Source organism: Grammomys surdaster, unplaced genomic scaffold (genome assembly GCF_004785775.1).
Source record: "Grammomys surdaster isolate TR1022 unplaced genomic scaffold, NIH_TR_1.0 130, whole genome shotgun sequence".
NCBI lineage: Eukaryota > Metazoa > Chordata > Mammalia > Rodentia > Muridae > Grammomys > Grammomys surdaster.
This window is the reverse complement of record NW_021604588.1, coordinates 9,809,649-9,831,098: the sequence shown is the minus strand read 5'-3', so window position 1 is coordinate 9,831,098 and position 21,450 is coordinate 9,809,649. Positions and strand designations below refer to the sequence as shown.

Genomic DNA, 21,450 nt, shown 5'->3' with positions numbered 1-21,450 from the left:
CAAGCAGAGAGGCGGAGCAGAGCTGGGCAGAGTCACTAGCGTTCTAGAGTGACCTTCCCCCACCTAGCCAGGGCCTAGGGGAGGTGGACCTGCAGTAAACCCAGGCCAGGAGTACGGGGGTAAGACCTGTACGAGGAAGGGGTTGGGGTCTCCTAGGCTCCTAGAGAACGACGCAGGTGCAGGCCACAGGATCGGCGCGCGCAGGGGGTGGGGGGGGGGGACGAAGGCAGTTCTCCAGGGACAGTTCGGGGAGGAGAGAGGGCCAGCAGAGCTGCGGGAGCACTACTCACCCGCCCCCAGTCCCTCTCCGCACCCTTGCTGCCGTGCCAGCCCCTCTAGCCTAGCCGGCTCCTTTGTGCCGGCCCCGCGCCCGCCCCTTCGGGGCTCAAGTCCCGCCTTCTCGGCGTCGGCGATTGGCCTGCAGTGCCGCCGGTAGGCGGAGCTACGGATGGTGGAGGCGCGGTATATAGTAAAGGTAGGGCGTGCGCCCTCAGCCAATTTCTCGGCTCCTGGCCTGCGCGCCCGTGTGCCGAGCCCGCGCTCCACTCTTCTTGTCCTTCCCGGTGACTTTCCCTCCTTGTCCCTGGTTCATCTCGCCAGAGGTCACAGCAGACAGAGTGGTACAGCTACAGCTTGAAGCAGCAGCTGCGGGGTCCGCTGAGCCCCCCGGAAGGCGATCGGAGCGCGGGGAGAGCCCGAGAGCGGCCGCGCGCCCACCTCTAGGTGCGGGGCTCGGAGCCGCCCAACCCGCGCGCGCCCTCCTCCCTCTTCCCTCCTCCCTCCGCCCCCGCCGCACCTCCCCCTCCTCCCGCTCTGCCTAGGCTGCTCCGCGGCGCGCCTCGCACTCGGAGAGCCGCAGCGGCAGCGGCGCGTCTCGCTTTCGGAGACAGAGCCGGGCCGCGGGGACACCGAGCAGCCGCCGCAAGGACGCCAAGGCGCGCGCCGCACTCGCCCTCCTTCGGCCTCGGCCGCCACTGCTGAGCAGACACCATGGCCCGCGGAAAAGCCAAGGAGGAAGGCAGCTGGAAGAAATTCATCTGGAACTCGGAGAAGAAGGAGTTTTTGGGCAGGACCGGTGGTAGTTGGTGTAAGTACGCGCTCCGCGGCTCTCACCGTCGGCGCCTTGGCTTATCCTAGGAGGCGCATCCCTGTACGCGGGCACTGCGGACAGTTCGGCGCCCACGGGGCTGTCCAGGGTATTACTGATTGGGTGGTAGGTGCTGCTAGGAGCGCGCGGGCCTGGGCTTGGCATTCAGTGACGAATGTGGGGGGTCCCCAGGATACGGCTCGGGTGGGAGCTGGAGCTAGCTAGACTGAGGGTTTTGGGCATGGTAGGGAATCTTCGTTTCCTAAGCCTTCCCTCCTGGGAAATTCGTTCAGGTTTCAGGGGACTGTGTATGTGCCCTCCCTCTCCATCTCCCAAGACCTTAGAAAAATGTGATTTGGGGCTCCGGGCAGAACTCATGAGCTTACCTGTTCTAATGCAGACGATGCTGCGATAGCATTATTCTTCCAGCCTAGAAATAAATCTAGAATGGAGAGGAACGGGGAGGAGAAATGCATCCACACTGCAGTCTTCACACACTGCAGTCATCACAGCCCAGAAATGGCCCAGTGAGCTCCATATCATGGCCCGTTTTTAAGCCGTGGCTAGACATGGTGTTTTTAAGATCTTCGTGATACAAATGAAGAAACAGGTTATATTAGAATATTTCATGCAGCCTGTTGCTTCCTTGGCTGGAATCCCCTCATACCCCATTGAAAATTAGATACCGTATTTTTTTTTTAACCTCCTTACACCAGAAAGGGGGTAGGTTTTTTTTTTTTTAAGGTCATTTTGAAGGGCATAGTTGTAGACAAATCCATGAGTCGTGACTGCGGAAGGGAGGGAGGGAACTCCCCTCTGCTGCATCACTGCCCCCTCCTTCGCCAGTATCACCATCACCACCAGCACCTCTACCTCCTCTTTCGCCTCCTTCCCCCTCCCTCCCCTATAGCAGCAGCATTGCAGTCACTAAGGGAACCCTGAAAACTAGCGATGCGGTGTTTCTGTTTGGGGAGGGTCTATGGAAATAGGCCGGAGAATGAGTCAGGGAAACAAAGCTTGGCTGACATTTTGAAAAGGAAGAAGCTGGGATATATGATTTTTTTTCCTTAATGAAAAATATGCAGTTAGGAAGCCTCCCAACTGACAAAAATAAAGGGTTAATAATGCATCATACTTCAAGGTTAGTCAAGGTGAAGCCTCATTCATTCCACAGTATTACAAGGAAGCATAGGCATCCCTGAGCCGTGGGAAAATGGAGTCTTAAATCGATAGCTTTTTATTTCACTTTATGTTCCATTTTATTTGGGGAGACTATTCTTCCATGGGAGTGTGCCCATAGTGTCCCTGTGTTTCTGTAATGTGGAAGGAGAAACCTGAAGAAGTGTGAGGTATGACCAGCCAGGGCCATTTCCTAGCAACTCCTTGTAACTCAGCTAGGAGGTGCACTGCGGAATTGGCCCCTCCTCCCAGGTTAGCTGGGGCTGCCTTCCTTGGTGGTCTGGTCCCTGCAGCAGCAGCATCACAGGACCAGGGGTGGCATGGACTCCAGGTACCTTGTGAAATTTGCCCTCTAGTGTTTTTCCATTTCTTAAAACATATTTCTTTCCTCATTCCAATCTCACACTCCTTCTTTGAATAATATTTGCTTTAGAGGGTAAGGAAGGCAGTATGGAACAGTTTGTTCTTTAAACCGACATTTAATGGGATAGCCCTTCCGTATCAGAAAGGGAGAAAGAATGAGCCTGTGTGGTCTTGATGATCACATCCAGCAAGGTAGTGATACCCACGGGCTTAGGAAGCAGCCATTGTAACTCGTCTTCCATTTTGTGGATGCTGAGCTCGAGACCCAGGTTGTGTTTTGTGCAATCCTATCTGTGCCCTTTTAACAATGCAAGAAATGGCAGAGCAGTTCCTATCTCATAGAGAGAGATGCTCTCTTTCCAGCTCTGGGCCCAACATGGATGCCCTTGGGACCAGGGCAGGATGCCCTTGGCTTCATTTTTTTGCTTATAGGTAGATTTTTCACCAAGATGGACGGCAGGAGGCTCGAGCCTGTCACCTGCTGGAGAGATCACAACTTACAAATCACGTTGTGCTTTCTGCCTTTTAACTAAGTTAATACATGTGTTGGCAGGTTTTTAGATTTGCTGTTGGTTTCCCAGGCCACTTTTTAAACCTTATTTTTGGCATTTTAAAGGATAGATATACATATTTGCAAAACTGGTATTCCTTGTTCTTTAAATATAGAAGGATAAGAAAATTTGTTTTAAAGGATAACAAATGTCTCTAAAGCTGACGCCCCAGCCCCCAACATCATGTCGCCCATGGTTGGTGGGACTAACCTAGCCTTTGTTTGTGCCTGTTTCTCTGTGGCACTGGTAGCCTTGGTCTTGGGGAGTCCATTGCCTGAGCCCACTAGACATGCGTGCTGCGCTCTGTCTAACCAAGTGACTTTACTGCAGTGACAGTTTTACCAAGTCCCTGTCTAGTGGCAGCAGAATCTGTCCCTCGGCTTTGGTTTTCTGTGGGCAGAGTGGAAAGGGTGTATATGTTCTTGAACTTAATCATTGCGCTTGTAAAATGACTAATTTTTCCATCAATTTGTCTTTTAAACAGTAGCCTCAGTCCTGTGCCTTCTTGGGTTAGGATTAGCTACCTGGAGTCCAGGGTATAAGTAGAAAGGTTGTAGTTGTTTGGAGAGGCAAATGTGGCTAAGCTGAGAGCACCCAGGGTGGCACTGGAAGGGCAGCAGGACAAGACGACAGCCGAGAAGCCAGGCTCTCAGGGGCTCTCTTGCCGACTGGGTTACACCAACTCTGTACCTCTTCATTCGCTGGAAAAAAATTTCCAGATCCCTTGACGTCACAAGCTTGCCATTTGCCTACCGCTGCCTGGATACCAAATGCAGCTCTTAACCCTTGTCCTGCTGGGAGGAAGGGATAGAATGGGGGCTGTGGTTCTAGACGATGTAGCCTCCTCTCATTTTTGCTTTTATCTTTATGTAGGGGAGACTAGGGATGAGGATCAACGCTTGTGTGGGCTTTTATGTGTGTTCTGGTTTGTTTCAATAGCTCCAGAATACTGCTGTCTTGAAGTATGTATTCCTGAGGGGAAAGTTGGTATTTTTCCATGTATGGAGAGGGCTGTGTGGCTCATTTCCACAACTCGTGTGTCCACTTCATTCCTGGCTCCCTCCCAACATGCACAAATACACCTTTTTAATAATCCCTTCACCCTGTAGCGTTTTCTCAGAGACCCTTTAGAAGGAACCTGTGCCCCCCTTTGCAATCATGTCTCTGATAACCTTACAGGTTTCTCGCTTCTACTTTCCCCTTCTAGATGAGTTGTTTGGCTCAGGACAGCCAGGCAATGCCTAGTACAGCCTGTTACTACGCTGCTAATCGGGAGATAATCCTTGTATACCAGTAACTGATAGCTTTATTCCAGTCTACTGGCTTCATGTTGGCTTAAGGTGGTTTTGTTGTTTGCTTACTTGCTTATTTATTTTTAAAGTTCATTTGTAGCTATTTCAGCCTGCCTTCTGTTAACCGTGAGAAAAAGAAAATGTAGCTTACACAAGCAGTCCTTACTCTGCTAGTCAGATGACGAGGTAAAAAAATGGCGGCCATAGGGTTTCCTTTGTATGTTTGATTGGTTCCAGTCGCCGCCCTGTGTCCTTGAAGAAAAAGATAGTGCTTTGTAGACAGAGGGACTTGATAAGGAGAGTTCCACCTGTGTTTCTGAGCTGATTGTTCTTAGCTGTCACAGGGCGTGGGGGATCAGCAAGCGAAGCCCCTAAGAGAACACACCGCTGAGTGTCAGATGCATTGCGTAAGCGTGCGAATGCAGCTGCAGGTTTGCTGCTGATTTTCTTTTCAGAAAAAGAAGTGACTTCCTGTTAGCCCTTCAGCTACCTGGAGCATTTCTCCACCTCTGCCTTCCAAAACAATGTGGCTCCCTCTTTTGATTACTGAGAGAAACAGGCTGAAGAGGAACCCGGGAGGAGCTGTCTGTGGTCGTCTTTGGGAAGGTTAGGCTTTGATTCCGTGCTCCTGTAAGTACATCACAGCCGTCTCTGTCTGTTCTCCTCACAGTTAAGATCCTTCTGTTCTACGTGATATTTTATGGCTGCCTGGCTGGCATCTTCATTGGGACCATCCAAGTGATGCTGCTTACCATCAGTGAGCTGAAACCCACATACCAGGACCGCGTGGCCCCACCAGGTAAAACCCAGGGAGTTTTCCAGAGATAAAAGGGTTCTACATCCAGCCAAGAGGACGCCTTCAGAAAACTGTGGAGTAGAGCTTCAAGCTAAGCACGGGGAGGAATCAGGAGCTCTGCTGCAGCCATAGCTCCTGCCCGCACTGCGGCTCAACTCCAGATGGCTGGCTGCAGATGTCTGTCTTACACAGCTCTTGGGTGAGGGTGGTGCATGCAGCCCCACTGTGTGACTGAGCACATCAGGTCCCTTTGGGCTTCATTCTCCTTGGGCTTAACACTCGAGCGCTTGGTCAGCGGGTTCACTCTAGGGCCTGTTTGCCTCTTACACATTTGTTTTTTCACTTGTGATAAATCCTTCAAATAATCATGCCCACAGAGAGGAACCATAATTCCGCTGTGTGTGTGTGTTTCTCCTGCTGATTTGACCTTGAACACAAACACCCTCTTTCCATATATCAATAGCCCCCTTAGGGTTTTGTGAGCCCTCTTTCCAGCCTGGCTGTCTCTGTCCGAGTTAAAAATTCCATGGGGGGGGGGGGAAGGAGTCTTCATGGGAAAAGCAATCCTCCACAAGAGTTCAGAGGGGTCTTGGCTGTTGTCAGTGTTGCACACTGGTCCTCACATACCATGGAAGACTGGGGCTAAATGACAGGCTGGTGGGCAATGGTGAGCACAAATTTACTATTTGGTTCTTTTGCTTGGAGGCTAGAGCTGGGGGAAGAGGAAAGGGGTTCGTGTTTCGTAACTTTCTCACCTTATAAATGACCTTGAGGTTGCAGCTGGGGGTGGCAATGAGGCTTATGTGGGCAATATGGTTTGGAAACAGCCATCTGTAGGTGACAGTCTTGGGGGACACGTGCAAGCACTGAGCAGGTGCCCGTGGCAGACATGTCTTGCACTTCTCCTTGGGAACAAGGAAGAAGGAACTGCAGAATGCACAGGTGGCAAACAGTACCTCACAGTACTAGGTCAACAGTCCTCCGGCGCAGGCGCAAGGAAAGACCCAGGATAATTTCAGATACATTTAGGTGGGAAGTGAAAAAAGAGAACGTGTAAGTATATGCAGTGAACTCGACCTGTTTCGGGATGCACAGATGCCTGCAACACTTCTGTACGAAAAGGTGGGTCTCAGGAAAGGCCGAGCAAGGTTCCAACGTGCTGACAGCTTTAGGATCCTCAGTGTTTTATGTTGCTTCATGTGATCGTAAGGCCTGTCTTCACGTCCTCTTCTGCCGGGATCCTTACGTCAGCACAAGTAGTCGTAGTAATTTTATACAGAGCTCTTATCTTTTTGTTTTGCCACTAAGTTGTTCTTCAGTCATGATTCTGTTTTATAATAACTTAAACTTGAAGCAAACGTCAACTTTATTTTTTTAAAAAAGGCTATAAATTTTGGAGAAATAAGTCATTTATTTATTTAGTTTTTGTTTTTTTGAGACAGGGTTTCCCTGTGTAGTGCTGGCTGTCCTGGAACTCACTCTGTAGCCTGGGCTGGCCTTGAAAGAATGAACTCAGATCCATCTGCAGGATTCTGCCTCCCAAGTTCTGGGATTAATGGTGTGTGCCACCAAGCCTGGCAGAAATAATGAAATAAAATTTAAAAAAAAAAACTTTTCCAGGTACTTTTCTGAAAAGTAACATTACCTTCCAAAATAAGTAATCCAAGGGTCTGATGCTAAGTAAGGATTTGCAGTTGACCTTGCCCTGATTGTCTGAGGGGCTCAGTCCCTTCCCCCACCCCATCTCCCTCTTTTCTTCCCAGCCTTTCCTATGAGTACCTATATTTAGTGTGCTCGAAGCAGTTGGGCTGACCTGACAAACCCCCACTTCTCCAAAGAATGTGAGTGGCTCATCTTGGAAATATGCGTTCCTGTCCTTTGGTCTGAGTCACAGGCCAAGTCTTCAGTCCTTCACCTTCCCAGTCATCTCCTCTGTGGTTTTCTCTTAGTGACTTCTGTCTCTGTCTGTCCTTAGCTTTTACTTTAGTTGCAGAGTCTACACACCACCCTGCCCTAACCCTGTGGGTTTTTCTCTACCTCTCCTGACACTTTTTCAAACATGATGGTAACTTTGAATCAGGTCAATAGAGTGAAAAATACAGCTCCTGGACAGTTCTGAGCACTTTGCACCCCCTCAGGGACCCTAACTGGACCCCATCCTTCAGAACAGATGTTGAGAGGTACTAATGGTTCATTAATCCTGCAGACTGAATAAATGTGTGAAGTGTATTCTGATCATCTTTTGGCTTACACTTAATGTCTCCAAGCCTACATTTTTGTCTTGAGTAAAGAGGGAGTTCTCAGTCAATGTAGAAGGGAAGTGGTACAATCGTAGCACTCAAAGCTACTAGGGATTATGTTGTGTTGTCCTCTGACCTTGGGGCATGAATACAAACCTGGCCGGCCAGTCAGCTGTGGCATGCCTTTTACACATTGAAATACCTTGTAACTAGATCTTTTCCAAATCGTGTTGGGGGAGGGGAGGGGGGGAGGAACACAGATACAGCTGTGGCAATCCTGCCTTGCTATAATTGTGTAGGTTGTATAATGAATAAGCTAAGAGGCCAAATGGGAAAGTCACAGAGAGAGAGGAAAGACAACAAAATGGAAGGGAAATGGAAGGACAAACCAGTCATGTGACTTCTGGACCCCAGCAGTAGCTGCTGTTCCTTCTAAGGTCCTACTGCTGTAAATGTCAGATCTAAGCTGCTCACTCCGCCCAGAAAGCAGAGTCTTGGATGAGATGTCGACACATATTGTAAAATAGCCATTTTCATAGCTCAAGAAAAAAAAAATCACTTCTAACTTTCTGTTGCCTTAATGTACTAAGTATTAAAGCAGTGGTCAAAGCTCAAAGATACTAGTGCTTCCTGAAGTTATAAGTTGAGCCCAGCCCCCACCACTCATCACCACCGACCATACCAAACCTCAGTCTCATTATGAGGAATATCCTATGATGGTTAGACAGGAGATCTTTACAGAACGTTAGTACTTAGCAGAGGTAAACTAAATACAGCTGTTGGCAGCAGCCTCTGTCCTTTGTGTCTCTCCTTCCTCTAGAAGCAGAAGGCTCTGGATTTCCAGACAGCCAGCTTTGGGTGATAGGGATGCTGCAGACTTAAATTTCATGGTGTCAGTCCGCCCTTAGCTTTCCCTGAAAAGGATTTGAATATCAGTCTATTAGAAAACATTCAGAGAGAGCCTCTGGTGAATCTAAATGACACAGTAGCCAGCTCTCCTCTTCCACTCCTACACCTGCCATGTAGCCTCTGAGCTTTTGTCCAGAGGAGACTCTCTTGCAGGGTGTATGGCAGTGTCTCCCCTCGGCTGGATCTGGGAGAGACACTGCCGTTTGCCGTGCTGCAGAGTGTCAAGCCCAGTGCACATGTACTTGCATTCATGTAGTCCATGTGTATTCATTCTTGCTCACCAGGCCTTGCTCACCTGATGGCCTGCCTAGTGGTGTAATGGAAAAGTCTTTCCTGGGCTGTTACCCATCCCCCACCCCAGTTATACTAGCAGCTGTGCAGTGAATTCGAAGGTCACTGTGTGTCATCCCCAGTCCACAGAGTTCCCACCCAGCTTGCTCCTGGAGCAAAGGTAGAAGTGTATTCTCTGTTCTTCCTCTTTAAGTTGTGGGAGGTTCTTTGTTTTATTTGTAAAGATGGCTCAGTGAGGAGAGAACTCAGTTTAAAGGGGTCAGATTCTTGGCACCTGGATAACTGGAATTGAGGCAGGAAGGTGGGGTGGACAAACATGAGCAGGAGCAGCCATTTTGTGGATGGAACATAGCTAAGCCAGTGTGTGAAGGCACAGCCATCTTAGCTCACCCCTCAGCACACTTCAGGCTCAGAAAAACTGTGTTTTCAAACTCCATGGTGATTGGTCCTCTCCGATTTCAGAGGTAGGAGTAGAACCAGCTTCTCCCTGTGATTTGGAGGAACTATACCTTCAGAGTGTTAGGGGGATTTTCTTTTTTGTTTCTGTTTGTTTGTTTGTTTGCTTGCTTTTTTACTATTTCCTGTCAGTCAGTTGGTCTGTGATCACCCAGCTGACACACATTTGGGTTTGACTTCTGTTCACTCTTCCCACCCTCCTGTGAATCCTGCCAACCTATTACCAAAGGAGATAGCCCAAGTAGTTTATTTCTAAAGTCTTCTAGGTATGCAGGGAGCCCAGTGATTAACATAAAATATTTTTTGGAAAGCCGGGTATAGAATGTCTTCATGTCTTTAAGCCCAGTACTCATGAGGCTGAGAGGCAGGAAGATTGTCACAAGTTTCAGGTCAGCCCAGAACTGCAGAAAAATGGGTTTCACTCGTTTGAAGATGAGTGAGTAGAGCTAGGAACTCTGTTAAGAGGAGCTAACCAGGAATGGACGTGGTTGTGAAGGAAAAGGCAGATATGTCAGTGTCACCTCAGGCTTGTGGCATTCTCACAGGAAGAGAACTCCATTCTGGGTAAGCACTGGTAAGACGGTTGGTTTCACACCTTCAGTTCTGCTGATGTAGAATCAGAAAGGAGAGGACAGGTCATTGGCCATTGAGGGCTGTCATGCTAGAAGTTGCCACTTGATGTTGACCAGACTCTAGAGAGGCTTGGGCAATGAAGGGTATCCAGTGACGTATTATTACCCAAAAGCTTCTGACCAGGAAAATTCCCCACATCCTTCAGGGGTAGGCCCCCTAGAGTATCATCCATACTAAGGCATCAGATTTCAGGGTATTCGTTACATAGGGAATGTTGTGTTTTGAAGTTTCACAAGTCAAGTATATACTTGTTCTTTGTTTAACCTTGGCAAAACCAAACCAACCAACCAAACACAAGACCATGGTGTAAAATGCCTAGAACTTGTCTATTGCCTTCCCTTTCATAAAGAGGTAGTACCTTCCTTGTTTTAGGAATAAACACAATCATGAGCTAGCCAAAGCGTCACATTCAATATCTGGTGAAATTGTACTTTTAAAAGATACAATGTCCCTACACACCGGGTGACCTGCTCCTCCAAGACTTTTCAAAGGGAGCAGGCCTGAGGTGTCTGGGTAAACCTAAACTATAGATGGGCCTGTAGCCTCAAGGCAGACCACTTACTCCAGGCTAAGTCACATGCTAATCCTGAGGCAAAAGGTAAGTGGAAGGGGACTGGGTCCCAGAATTCTGTCAGATAAGTCAATAGTAACCCCACAGATAAAATAATAAAGCACCTAGGTTGTTCATATTGACATTTAAAGGGAGGTACTCTTCCAAATGTGTAACTGTAAATGTGCACGTGTGTATAGGTAACTGGAAAGTACTTTCAACCTGGAATGGGTAAGGAGCCATTCTCACATGAACATTTCTCTTAGCTTCCCGTGCTTTGAGGTTTCTATGGAAGATGATCCCTGTATACGAGTATTTGGCTTTGAGTCATTAGAAGTATTGAATGACGGGTCCAAGTAGCCGGCTTTGGGGGCTTTGGGAATTAAAACGGCCACATTCTCCTTTAGATACTTCAGCTCTGGGAGCAGATTGAGAAATCACAAACTTGCTACATTGTAGGACTAACTGGAAACAAAATGCTGGTTAATGAAAAGCCTCTTTTTTTTTTTGTATTCTGTTCATTCCCCCTACCGTGAACATACACTAAAGCCTGAAGTGGGGGTGTTTGCCTCCTTCGTTTTGTGGAGTCAGGAGAGGCAGGTGCATCTGGAAAGGGCAAGTATGTAGTCAGAGGTGCGTGCGTGCGTGCGTGCGTGCGTGTGTGTGTGTTTGGTTTTTTTGAGACCAGGTTTCTCTGTGTAGCCCTGGCTGTCCTGGAACTCTGTAGACCAGGCTGGCCCTGAACTCAGATATGACTGCCTCTGCCTGGATGCTGGGACGACAGCTTGTGCTACCAGCCACCCAGCAAAGCCAGAGGTTTTTGTTTTTTTCATATTCCAGATCTTAATATAAAACTGAAGTACTTGTAAGAACCCCAAATTAACATTATTCAAATTATTGTTTCAGTTCCCATAAGTAACTTTGCTAGGTAACAGCGGGACTAGTTTTCACTGATGATGGCAAAACAAGGCTGTATTGAGCTTCTCCTCCTTAATGGATATTTAGGCACTTAGAACAGAGTCAGGAGGCAAGATCTGCTTCAGGGCCCATGGTTTGGAACCATAGCCAGAGCTTGGGTGTTCTGCTCTGGCCTCTGGGAGTTACCACTGAGGTAGCGCTCACCCTTGTTCAGTTATTACCAACAGCTTTAGGAGTGGGCAAGGAAAAACCAGAGGCCAAAAGCTCCTATGTAGGTGTACCAGCTGGCAAAGACAGCAGTTGACAAGTTGGGGATGGGGGTGGGGGTAGGGATTTGAGCTATGAGGTAGAAATCGGTGTAGTTCCAGCGTTTGGTTTTGTTATTTATTTGCCTTGACTAGAAAAGGATGGCACTGATTGCATGTCACTCTTCTGGGTCAGTGGTGCCACCGCAGGTAACTACAGTCCATGCCGTTTTCACAGGTCAGATGGCAGGCCACGGGCAGCTGACGTACTTGCTCATAAGTGAGGCCTGCATACACATCTGGGTGAACCCGAGATCCTGAAAAACAAGGACCAAGTTACAGGAACTCATGTTTGGGAGGCTGGCACATGTCACTCTGTCTCTTAATGGAGACCTTGACTTGGGATGGTGAGAGAATGACAAGGACTCTCTGTAATCCCATGGTCCTTTGCTCTTCTGAGAAGTGGTATCGCTGTACCTCATACAGACACCTAAGAAATGGCACCTCAAGTGGCCCCTGAAAGAGACTACAGAGGAACAGCTGGAAAGTGAGAGGTAGTGGGGAATTCCAGCTGATGCCAGGGCAGAAGGGACAGTGACATGGTTGAACCTGCTTTGCCACCTGGGTCCTACCTTGTTTATTTTCATTGTGACCCTGAGGTCATTTTAGTGGGTACAGCTTGTCTGTCGGACTCTCTTTGGTTTGTTAGCAGGGTGGGGCTTCGCTGTGTCTCCTGCTCTGCTGGGGACCGCAGCTTGCACTGCTGTTCCTTAGCACGCTGGTGGCCCTTCCTCAGCTGGCTGCAGTTTCTATTCTCCTGGCTTCCCTCCTTTCTGAAAAAATAGATAGGCCTGCTCCTAGCCTTCTGACATTTGATCCCGTTCATTTCTTTACCCTTCCAGCTGCCTCCACCCTCCTCCTGGGCCTGGGAAGCTGAGTAGCCCTGTGATAACCCTGTGTACATAGTTCTACCCTTTGTCCAGTTCTTCCTGTGAAATTCACAGGCACTTGTTCTTGGCTCTTAGGCATGACTGCCTCTCAAGAGTCCACTTTCTCTGGATCCCAGGGCTGTTGTAGGAAAACACCTCCATTCTCCCTGTTGTTCTCTAGCACTGGTCTGTGCCCTTCACTTCCCCAGGGTCAGACAAATCACCTTGACTTATGTCTTCCTTACTACTCAGCCTGGGCATGGGCGGCCCTCTAGCTGCCTGCCCTGTTTGTTTCTCGGCCCTGTCCCCCTGCTCTCCAGTGCTGGCTGCTGCTGTTCTTTCCCTCAATGCCTTTTTCCTTGTAGAGGTCACTGGTTCTTGTTGCTTTGCTTCATAGCACAATGGGTAAGTCACAGGGCCGGCCTCCCATGTCATGTAAAAAAAAAAAAAAAAAAGAAAAAAAAAGTCTAGAATATATTGAGATTGATTTAGACATAAAAACAATCTTTCCTGATTTAGGAGCTTTTACAGAATATTTAATCAAGCCAGGTGTGGTGGTGCACACCTTTGATTCTAGCGCTGGGGGAGGCAGAGGCAAGTGGATTTCTGTGAGTTCTAGGCCAGCCTGGTCTACAAAATGAGTTACAGGACAGCCAAGGCTACACAGAGGACCCTTGTCTTGAAAAATGGGATGGTGTGGTGGTGGGAGGAGAATGTTTAATTGTAGTACCCTTTGTTTATTTCAAGCAGAAGACTTTATGAGCTAATTCTGAATAGAATTCCTTTCCACCTGGCCACAGCTCTTTTTCCCTGTGTCCTTTGACTTTTCAAGAAGATTCATTACATTTAAAAAAAAATTACTGTTATATGCATGGTGCACATGCCATGGTATACACACGTGGAGGTCAGAGGATAATTTGTGGAGTCCGTTTTCTCTTCTCCCCTTTCTATGGGTCCCAGGGATCCAGTCAGGCCAGTAGGCTTGTACAGCAAGTACTTTCCCTGCTGAGCAACCTCACTGGCCCACCCCAAGAAGATTCTTTGTTGTTTGTTTGGTTTGAGACAAAGTCTCACTGTGTAGCTCTGGTTGGCCTAGAACTTGTTCCGGGCTGGCCTGGAACATACAGATCCATGAGTGCTGGAATGAATAGCAGGGTGCCTATGCCACCATGCTGCCCAAGAAGGTGCTTATTGCCCATGTTGACATTGTCATCTTGAACACTCCTCTTCCCAACTCTACTCTCTCACTTCATCTCCTCCCTTCTGCCATCCCCCTGGCTAGCTGTTCACCGAGCTCCTGCAGTTGGGGCACATAACCACTATTGAAGCTCAAGGCAGTCCTTACTAGAAAAACTAACAGCTATTGCCTTTAACTTGTGTCGAGTGCCACACATGATGGTTCTGGCAAATTATTAACTGAGTTGGTTGCACATCCACTTGAATTATGCCATTGTCTGCACGGATGTCGCTACTATTAAATTCTGATCCTCCAGAGAAATCATTCTAAAACAAGGGTACTTTGGGCTTAGAGGTTATGCCCAGGTAGGTCTGGAATGGATCTTATGAGGCTACCTGTTGAACCAGCCTGTGAGGAGAGTGGTGTGGGTGCTCTTACCTGCCAGGAGGAGATGGAAGGAGGTCAGGTATCACTCCTGACTAGCAGGCCTCTAACACAGAGTGAGGCTACCAGATGTCACAACAGAAAACACAGGCTAGTTGATTACCTTGAAATCTTGTCTCATGTTTATTTGGAACTGGAATGTAATTGGGTATCTTTATTTGTCTGTTCTGGGGTAGAATGTCATTGTGATCACCTTTCCAACTCACTGACCTGGATGTGGAGCTATTGTGTAGTATAGTCCAGGTGCCCATTTAGAGAACACTACAAGGGCAGAGGCTTGTGATGAGAGACTAACAGCAGAGAAGGCAAACCCATGTCATGTGTCTTGAATTTCACTCTGACAGGGCTGACATGCTCAGACATTTGTATTGGCAACTGCATATATATCTTGAAGTCCCCATTAGAAGGTGAAAGAAGCTATCCTAGGTTACAAGAGCCAAAGGACTGTCTCTGTGGAGCAGTCTTGAGGTTAGAGAGACTGAGATTTTTCTAACTCGTTGACATGGAACATAGGGGCAGGTGTCTGCTCCACAGTTCCGTGCTATTTCTGAAGGGAAAGCCAGCTGTATGCTGGCTGCTAGCAACGCAACTTTAAATATGATTGCATATAAGGACACTAGAGAACCACAGGCTTTGGAGAACTGCACACCTGGGTTGAAATTCTGGTTTTCCTGCTTTCTCTGAATCCTTGGACAGAACACTCTGCCTTTCATTGCCAAGTGGTATTCTCATTCTTAAAACAGGTTAATGCCTACTATGCCATCGTCATCACTGCATTTAGATACCTAATCTAAATGCCATCAGAATTAACTAGGGAAGTGGGGATTTAACCCATTCCATGAGTCAAGTGGGGGCGAGGGAAGCGTGTTTGTGCAGGGAACGCCTGCTTTTGATGTCTCCTGGTTGCCTTCTGACTAATAGTGACTGTCTTTCTGACTCTTCCCTGATGTAGGATTGACACAGATTCCTCAGATCCAAAAGACTGAAATTTCCTTCCGACCTAATGACCCCAAGTCCTACGAGGCCTATGTGCTAAACATGATTCGGTTCCTGGAAAAGTACAAAGATTCAGCCCAGAAGGATGACATGATTTTCGAGGATTGTGGCAGTAAGTGACTCACAGATGCACGTGGTCCCACTATTGAGAAGGACGAGTTGTCACTTGGCTTCGTTGCTTTAGTAGTTTAAAGGCAATGTCACTGAATTCTTGTTAGAATTTACACAAGGTTTTCACCTTACTTCATGATAATTAAAAAGGGACAAATGATAAGCAAGGAGATATCATGAAGGGGAGATGATTTAATAAAATGCCCATTATGATAAGAATAGCCATACTTAATATATATCAAATATACAACGAAATATATATATCTTGTTTTTCTGCAGCATGACTTAAATTCTGTATTCATTTCATTTTTCTCTGGCTTTTTACGTGAAGCGTGAAGAACATCTCCCAGTTGAATAAGTGCTTGTAATGAGAGGAGAATGTACAGCTTCCAAAGACAAAACTGATGACTTCCATCTCCTCCTTGACCATTTACCCTCTGATTGGGAGGTGTACCTCCAGAAAATTCTGACCCAAACCTTCCAGCTCAAAAGTATTGATGGCCTTTTAAATTCAAATCCTTGTTGTACTGTCCCTGTTTCTGAGCAAATCTGAGTGGGTCTGTGAAAATGTTGTCGCTGCTGGTGGTGCTGAAGTATGGTCTGATTTCCTTCAGCCCCTAAGTAGCTAGGCAATCCATTAGAGCAGTGGTTCTAAACCTGAGGGGTCTCTGTTCCTTAGGGTAGAATGACTCTTTCCATAGGGATGGCCTAAGACCATTGGAAAACAGATATTTACATTATGATTCATAGCAGCAAAATAATAGTTATGAAGTAGCAATGAAAATAATGTTAGAGTTGGAGGTCACCACAGCATGAAGAGCTGTATGGTTGGGTCGCAGTGCGTTAGGAAGGGTGAGAATCACTGCCTTAGAACAAGAGAAAGACCAGCGGAGCCTCAGTCTCTGCTGACCAGGAAGCACTGCTGGTGAGCAGGTTAGCTTTGGGGTTGTGCACCAGCAATTGCCTTTGCTAATACTAACCCATCTTTACCTTTTGAAGAGAGCAGGCAGCTTGTGGGAAGTCTTGTCTAATGTACACCACATGTAGCCCTGTCTTCAACGGGAGCTTATAAGGAACAAGAAGTTCTTTTCTTTCTTAATGGTGCAGAGCGAACGGTTGGTGCACTCTGTAAATGTGTTTGTGCTTTTAGGTGTGCCCAGTGAACCCAAGGAACGGGGAGACATCAATCACGAACGAGGAGAGCGAAAGGTGTGCAGGTTCAAGCTTGACTGGCTGGGGAACTGCTCCGGTCTCAACGATGAGTCTTACGGCTACAGAGAGGGCAAGCCCTGCATCATTATCAAGCTCAACCGAGTGCTGGGCTTCAAACCTAAGGCAAGTGCTGTTTTTATACTCTCACATTTGGGGGCCTAGCTGATATGAAAAGACAGGACGTTTCAAAACATGCTCTCTGGTACTTCTGAAGTGCAGTCAGTCAGTAGTGGTACACCAAAATCTTTCTCCTGGATCAAGGGTGACAATCCCAGGCCCTAAAGCTGCAGATTGACTGCCATAGCCAAATTTTGGTGCCTGAGGCCTTGGATTTTTGTGTTTCAGGATTTCATGTAGCCCAGGCTTAACTTCAGTCACTTTGTAGCCAAGGCTGGCCGTATGATCCCCATCCTCCTCACCCCTTCTCCGCAGTGATGAGACTATGGTGTGCTCACTCACAGCTCCGTGTTCCTATTCTTAACACTCTGCTTCACATCCAGATAAAAAAAGTTATTTTAACATGTGAGGGTCTCCTGGTTGCTTGCTGTGATTCCAGGCTGCTTTTGGTTTGGGTCCTTAAAGGAGCAACAAGAGCATTTCAGAAATGCTGTCTGTTGATCAGAAAGAAGTTTTTTTCCTGAATGATGATTTCATTACCAAACTGAACATACCACCGTCTGATAATCCTCTGATAACCCTCTGATAACCACACAGTTTCTAACAAGTGACCATCACTTGATCAGCAAATTGCCACTGTATGATATTTTGTGAGAAATTCTTCACAAAGGGAAAGAAATACTGGTGTTGTCTCAGCTTTTCCAAACAGTTATTTCTCAGATCATGAATGAAGCAATGCTGTCCTTCTGTAGGCGTAGCTTTTGTCTGCAGGTTCTCTAAGGCTGACATATTCCTACATTTTATTTCTGAGGGGATTAACATCAGTACACTGAGTTAAAGCCACTTCCTTTCTGAAGCCTGGCTTTCGTTTGCTCAGTTTCTCCTGCACGTCAATTTGTATCCGTGATATTTGCTACCCAAAAGGAAATCAAATCAAAAGGTGAATTTTCTTTTTCTTTCTGTGAGATATAATATCTCTATGTAGGCAGCCCTGGCTGTCCTGAATTCTTGAGACCAGGGTGGCCTTGAACTCACACAGAGATCCACCTGCCTGAGTGCTGGTATTAAAGGTGTGTGCCACCAAACCCAGGAGGAATAGTTACCTTAAAGAATACATCAAAGCTCCTTTATGCTACCAGAAGCAGGAACAAGTTGTCAGTGGATGGCTGGTTGTCTGAATGGCTGCCTGCTTGTCTTGTTGGATCTCTTTCGAATGTTAGTGTACCTTTCAACAGATTTTTAATCTTCCCACAGAGACAAGACGCAGTGGGAAGTATTGTGGTTGGGACCATTACCCCATGCTTGTACTTGACACTCACACAGCTAGGGTAATCTAGCAAAAAGAGAAACTGGGTGGTGTTTCTGAAGGAAGCCCGAGGCCAATTTCTGCTCTCCGGGTCATTTGGTTTTAATATCGTTCATCACACTTACAGTGACACATGTTAAACAGAGGCACAGCCTGGCCCACTGTGTGAGTTCTGTCTTCTACATCTGGATGTCCTGTTCTGTGATGGGCATTGACACCTATATTTTGGTGTCCAGTTAATACATTGCTTCTTCTCATTTGTCCCTCCTACCCAAATCCCCAGCTAGTTTGTCAGTGGGATTGTTTTTTTCTTAGAGACTGCTGTGTCTCATCATTTCCATTGGTGTGCCTGGTTCCTTATCTTTGGAGGGCAGATTCTGACAACCTCTTTGATCAATAAGTGTTTTCCAAGTTTTCAAGGCAGAAACACTGGTAGCAGAAAGCCTCCTCAAAGAGTCAAATCTAGATGCTAATTTTCTTATATTTCTCAGCAAGTAATGCCAAAATATGAACTTCTTACTGATATGCAGACCCTCAGTACAGCTATTCATTAGACTCTGTGTGTGTGTGTGTGTGTGTGTGTGTGTGTGTGTGTGATGCACGCTCTATGTCTTATGTCCAGGCTCAGATGCAGGGCTAACCTGAGTAAGCAAATGGCTGCTTTCCAGCAATACATACTCATCTGGTCATACTCATACTGGCCTTTGGAGCCAGATAGGCCAGGGATGGAGGAGGAGGGCTGGGTATTTTGCTGTAACTAATGTTTTTTCTTCAGACTGCCCCCAGGCTTAGTGGAGGGTGAAAACCTGTTTGAAGACTGCATTGTTGAGGAAAAGCACCAAGTATTTACTGATGGTTCGGTACAGAAGTCCAACTCTTGCACTAGAGGTGCACTAGTCTCTCTATGTGGTGACTGTCATCTTAACAGGCACCCAGTCAGCTCCTCATCGCCCTGAGTCAGGCTTACAGGAAGTCAGCTGTGTTCGAAGCTTGTTTGTAGTGATTGTTTCAAACAAATCAAACAATTGTCTCAGGTTGGCAAGGGGGACCACGCATTTGCTTCCTGATATGTCTTATTTCAGCAGCTTATTGCCAACAATGTGAATTTGTTTGGACTACAAATGAGTTTTATTTTTCAGAAAAAAAATATATCTTTTGCTGACCAATGTGGGTTTTACTTTTAGCCTCCCAAGAATGAATCCTTGGAGACTTACCCACTGTTGATGAAGTATAATCCAAATGTCCTACCTGTCCAGTGCACTGGCAAGGTGAGAACACATTTGGGGAAAGTGGGGCAGGGTGAGGAATGGGTGGGGCACCTCACCGTTAGAAGGACAATGTTAATACAAGAAACTGCTTTTGGGTGTTAGGCTCTAAAGATGAATTATACAAGCTAAAGGGATAGAACTGTGACTAACAAGACCAAGTTTGTCTACCGACACAAGAAACACAGATATCTACATATCTGAATTTAATGTAATAGAATGTGGGTTTATGGACCCGAGAGGTAAGCTAGCCCACAGCATGTGCTAAATTCTAGGGCCAACTTTCTTCTTTCTTTTTTAATGAATGCCAAAAATTAGTGCTACGGTACCAAGCCAAGAGATGGATGTGGGAAGTAAGGGGCAACTATGTAAGTCTTTGGAGAGAATATCGCTGAAGACACTGTCCATAAAGAGACAGTATCCACCAGAACAAGCCAGGGGTTCCTCTCACTACTGGCCTTCCCACAAGGCTGAGCCAGCTTAGAGAAAGAAACACTTCCTTAGCCTCAGTGCCTCCATTTGCACAGAGCTCCCTCTTGTGATGTTTCTTGGCTGTTTTGGGCTAGAACTGACCTTCATCCTGTGGTGTCACCTATCCATGTCACCCAGTGCTCGATGGGCTTAGCTTCTGAGAGGCTTGAGGTAGGCATACCACAGGGTAGGCTGTTTTCCTGTACTGCAGTTTACGATGGGGTTGAGAGTCTTGCTCGTAAGAACAAGATGAGACTCATGATGTGTGTGTGCCCTTAAAATTAAATTGTGTGTCCTTTTGGTTTCCAGCGAGATGAAGATAAGGATAAAGTCGGAAACATTGAGTACTTTGGAATGGGTGGATATTATGGCTTTCCTCTGCAGTATTATCCCTACTATGGGAAACTCCTGCAGCCCAAGTACCTGCAGCCCCTGCTGGCCGTACAGTTCACCAACCTCACCATGGACACTGAAATCCGCGTTGAGTGTAAGGCGTATGGTGAGAACATTGGGTACAGTGAGAAAGACCGTTTTCAGGGACGCTTTGATGTAAAAATTGAAGTTAAGAGCTGATCACAAGCACAAATCTTTCCCACTAGCCATTTAATAAGTTAAAAAAGATACACAAACCTACTAGTCTTGAACAAACTGTCATACGTATGGGACCTACACTTAATCTCTATGCTTTACACTAGCTTCTGCATTTAATAGGTTAGAATGTAAATTTAAAGTGTAGCAATAGCAACAAAATATTTATTCTACTGTAAATGACAAAAGAAAAATAAAAATTGAGCCTTGGGACGTGCCCATTTTTACTGTAAATTAGATTCCATAACCGACTGGTAGTAAGCAGTGTTCTGGCCCCTAAGTATTGCCGCCGTGTCTGTTTTATTTAGTGTACAGTACTAGAGGTGCGCATTCTGGTCATTTTTCAAGCCATGTTTTATCATATCATGTTTTCTACTTTCCGTGAGCAAGGTTTGCTGTCCAAGGTGTAAATACACAATGGGAATAAAACTGGCATGGTACTTTTTCCTTTCTTTCTTATTTTCTTGGCTCTGAAATCTCAAAGGTAACGGCCCATCAATGAGCATTTTAACACACTCCATAGTCTCTTCCTGTGGTATCAGGTCTTTATTATTATTATTTTTCTTTATTTCCTGGGGCTGGGGGGGTGGGCTGTCATGGGGGAACTGCCCTTTAAATCTTAAGTGACACTACAGACAAACAAAGGTGATGGTTTGTGTTGTGCTCCGTCCTGAATGCTGTCTCGCCATCTTTCCCCTTGTCCTCCAGTGTGTTCTGAAGCTATGTGTGAGATCTGGATCTGCCCGTCACTTTGGCTAGTGATGGGACTAGTTAATTTGCTTAGTACATTTCCTTTTCCTTCTTTCCTTTCTCTGGAGGCATCATGTGCTGGTGCTGTGTCTTTATGAATGTTTTAACCATTTTCATGGTGGAAGAATTTTATATTTATGCAGTTGTACAATTTTATTTTTTTCTGCAAGAAAAAGTGTAATGTATGAAATAAAACCAAAGTCACTTGTTTGAAAATAAAAATCTTTATTTTGAACTTTATAAAAAGCAATGCAGTACCCCATAGACTGGTGTTAAATGTTGTCTACAGTGCAAATCCATGTTCTAGCATATGTAATAATTGCCAGGAGTACAGTGCTCTTGTTGATCTTGTGTCAGTCAGGTTAACACAACGGACAATAAAAGAATGAACACATTCCTCATGTGTGTGACTCACTTGTCTGAGCGTCTCAGTCTGTGTCGTCTTTACTCTGTATGACTAATTATCCAAGATCTTGAAGAAATACTGGACCTGAAGGGCAAGCACAGGTTGTCATTAGCTACATACAGGTCTGGGCTCTTCCACCTGCCACCCGCTGAGAGGGTAGAGGGCCCA

At 46.5% G+C, this 21,450-nt stretch overlaps 2 protein-coding genes across 4 annotated transcripts in view; one reads left to right on the top strand and one right to left on the bottom strand.

Annotated features, from left to right (window-relative positions):
- Positions 1 to 493: 493 nt before the first annotated feature.
- Positions 494 to 21,273, top strand: Atp1b1 (ATPase Na+/K+ transporting subunit beta 1). The gene is made up of 6 exons (XM_028758648.1): positions 494 to 1,087; positions 5,143 to 5,271; positions 15,013 to 15,168; positions 16,318 to 16,502; positions 18,987 to 19,070; positions 19,848 to 21,273. Exons 1-6 carry the CDS (start codon positions 991 to 993, stop codon positions 20,109 to 20,111), a joined length of 915 nt encoding a protein of 304 aa, XP_028614481.1. The 5' UTR covers positions 494 to 990; the 3' UTR covers positions 20,112 to 21,273.
- Nme7 (NME/NM23 family member 7) overlaps positions 21,082 to 21,450 on the bottom strand; it is a 137,737-nt gene continuing 137,368 nt past the window's right edge. For all 3 annotated transcript variants that reach the window (XM_028758621.1, XM_028758627.1, XM_028758634.1), the window contains exon 14: positions 21,082 to 21,366. In XM_028758621.1, coding sequence (XP_028614454.1) covers positions 21,334 to 21,366 — 33 coding nt within the window. In that variant the 3' untranslated portion in view covers positions 21,082 to 21,333. The remainder of the gene's footprint in view (positions 21,367 to 21,450) is intronic.

Excerpts from the sequence above, each read along its gene's own strand:
- Atp1b1 (XM_028758648.1), top strand. The coding sequence starts at position 991 with ATGGCCCGCGGAAAAGCCAAGGAGGAAGGCAGCTGGAAGAAATTCATC. Across the intron at positions 5,272-15,012 it reads GGACCGCGTGGCCCCACCAG|GATTGACACAGATTCCTCAG; the intron begins GTAAAACCCAGG and ends TCCCTGATGTAG. Across the intron at positions 16,503-18,986 it reads TGCTGGGCTTCAAACCTAAG|CCTCCCAAGAATGAATCCTT; the intron begins GCAAGTGCTGTT and ends TTTTACTTTTAG.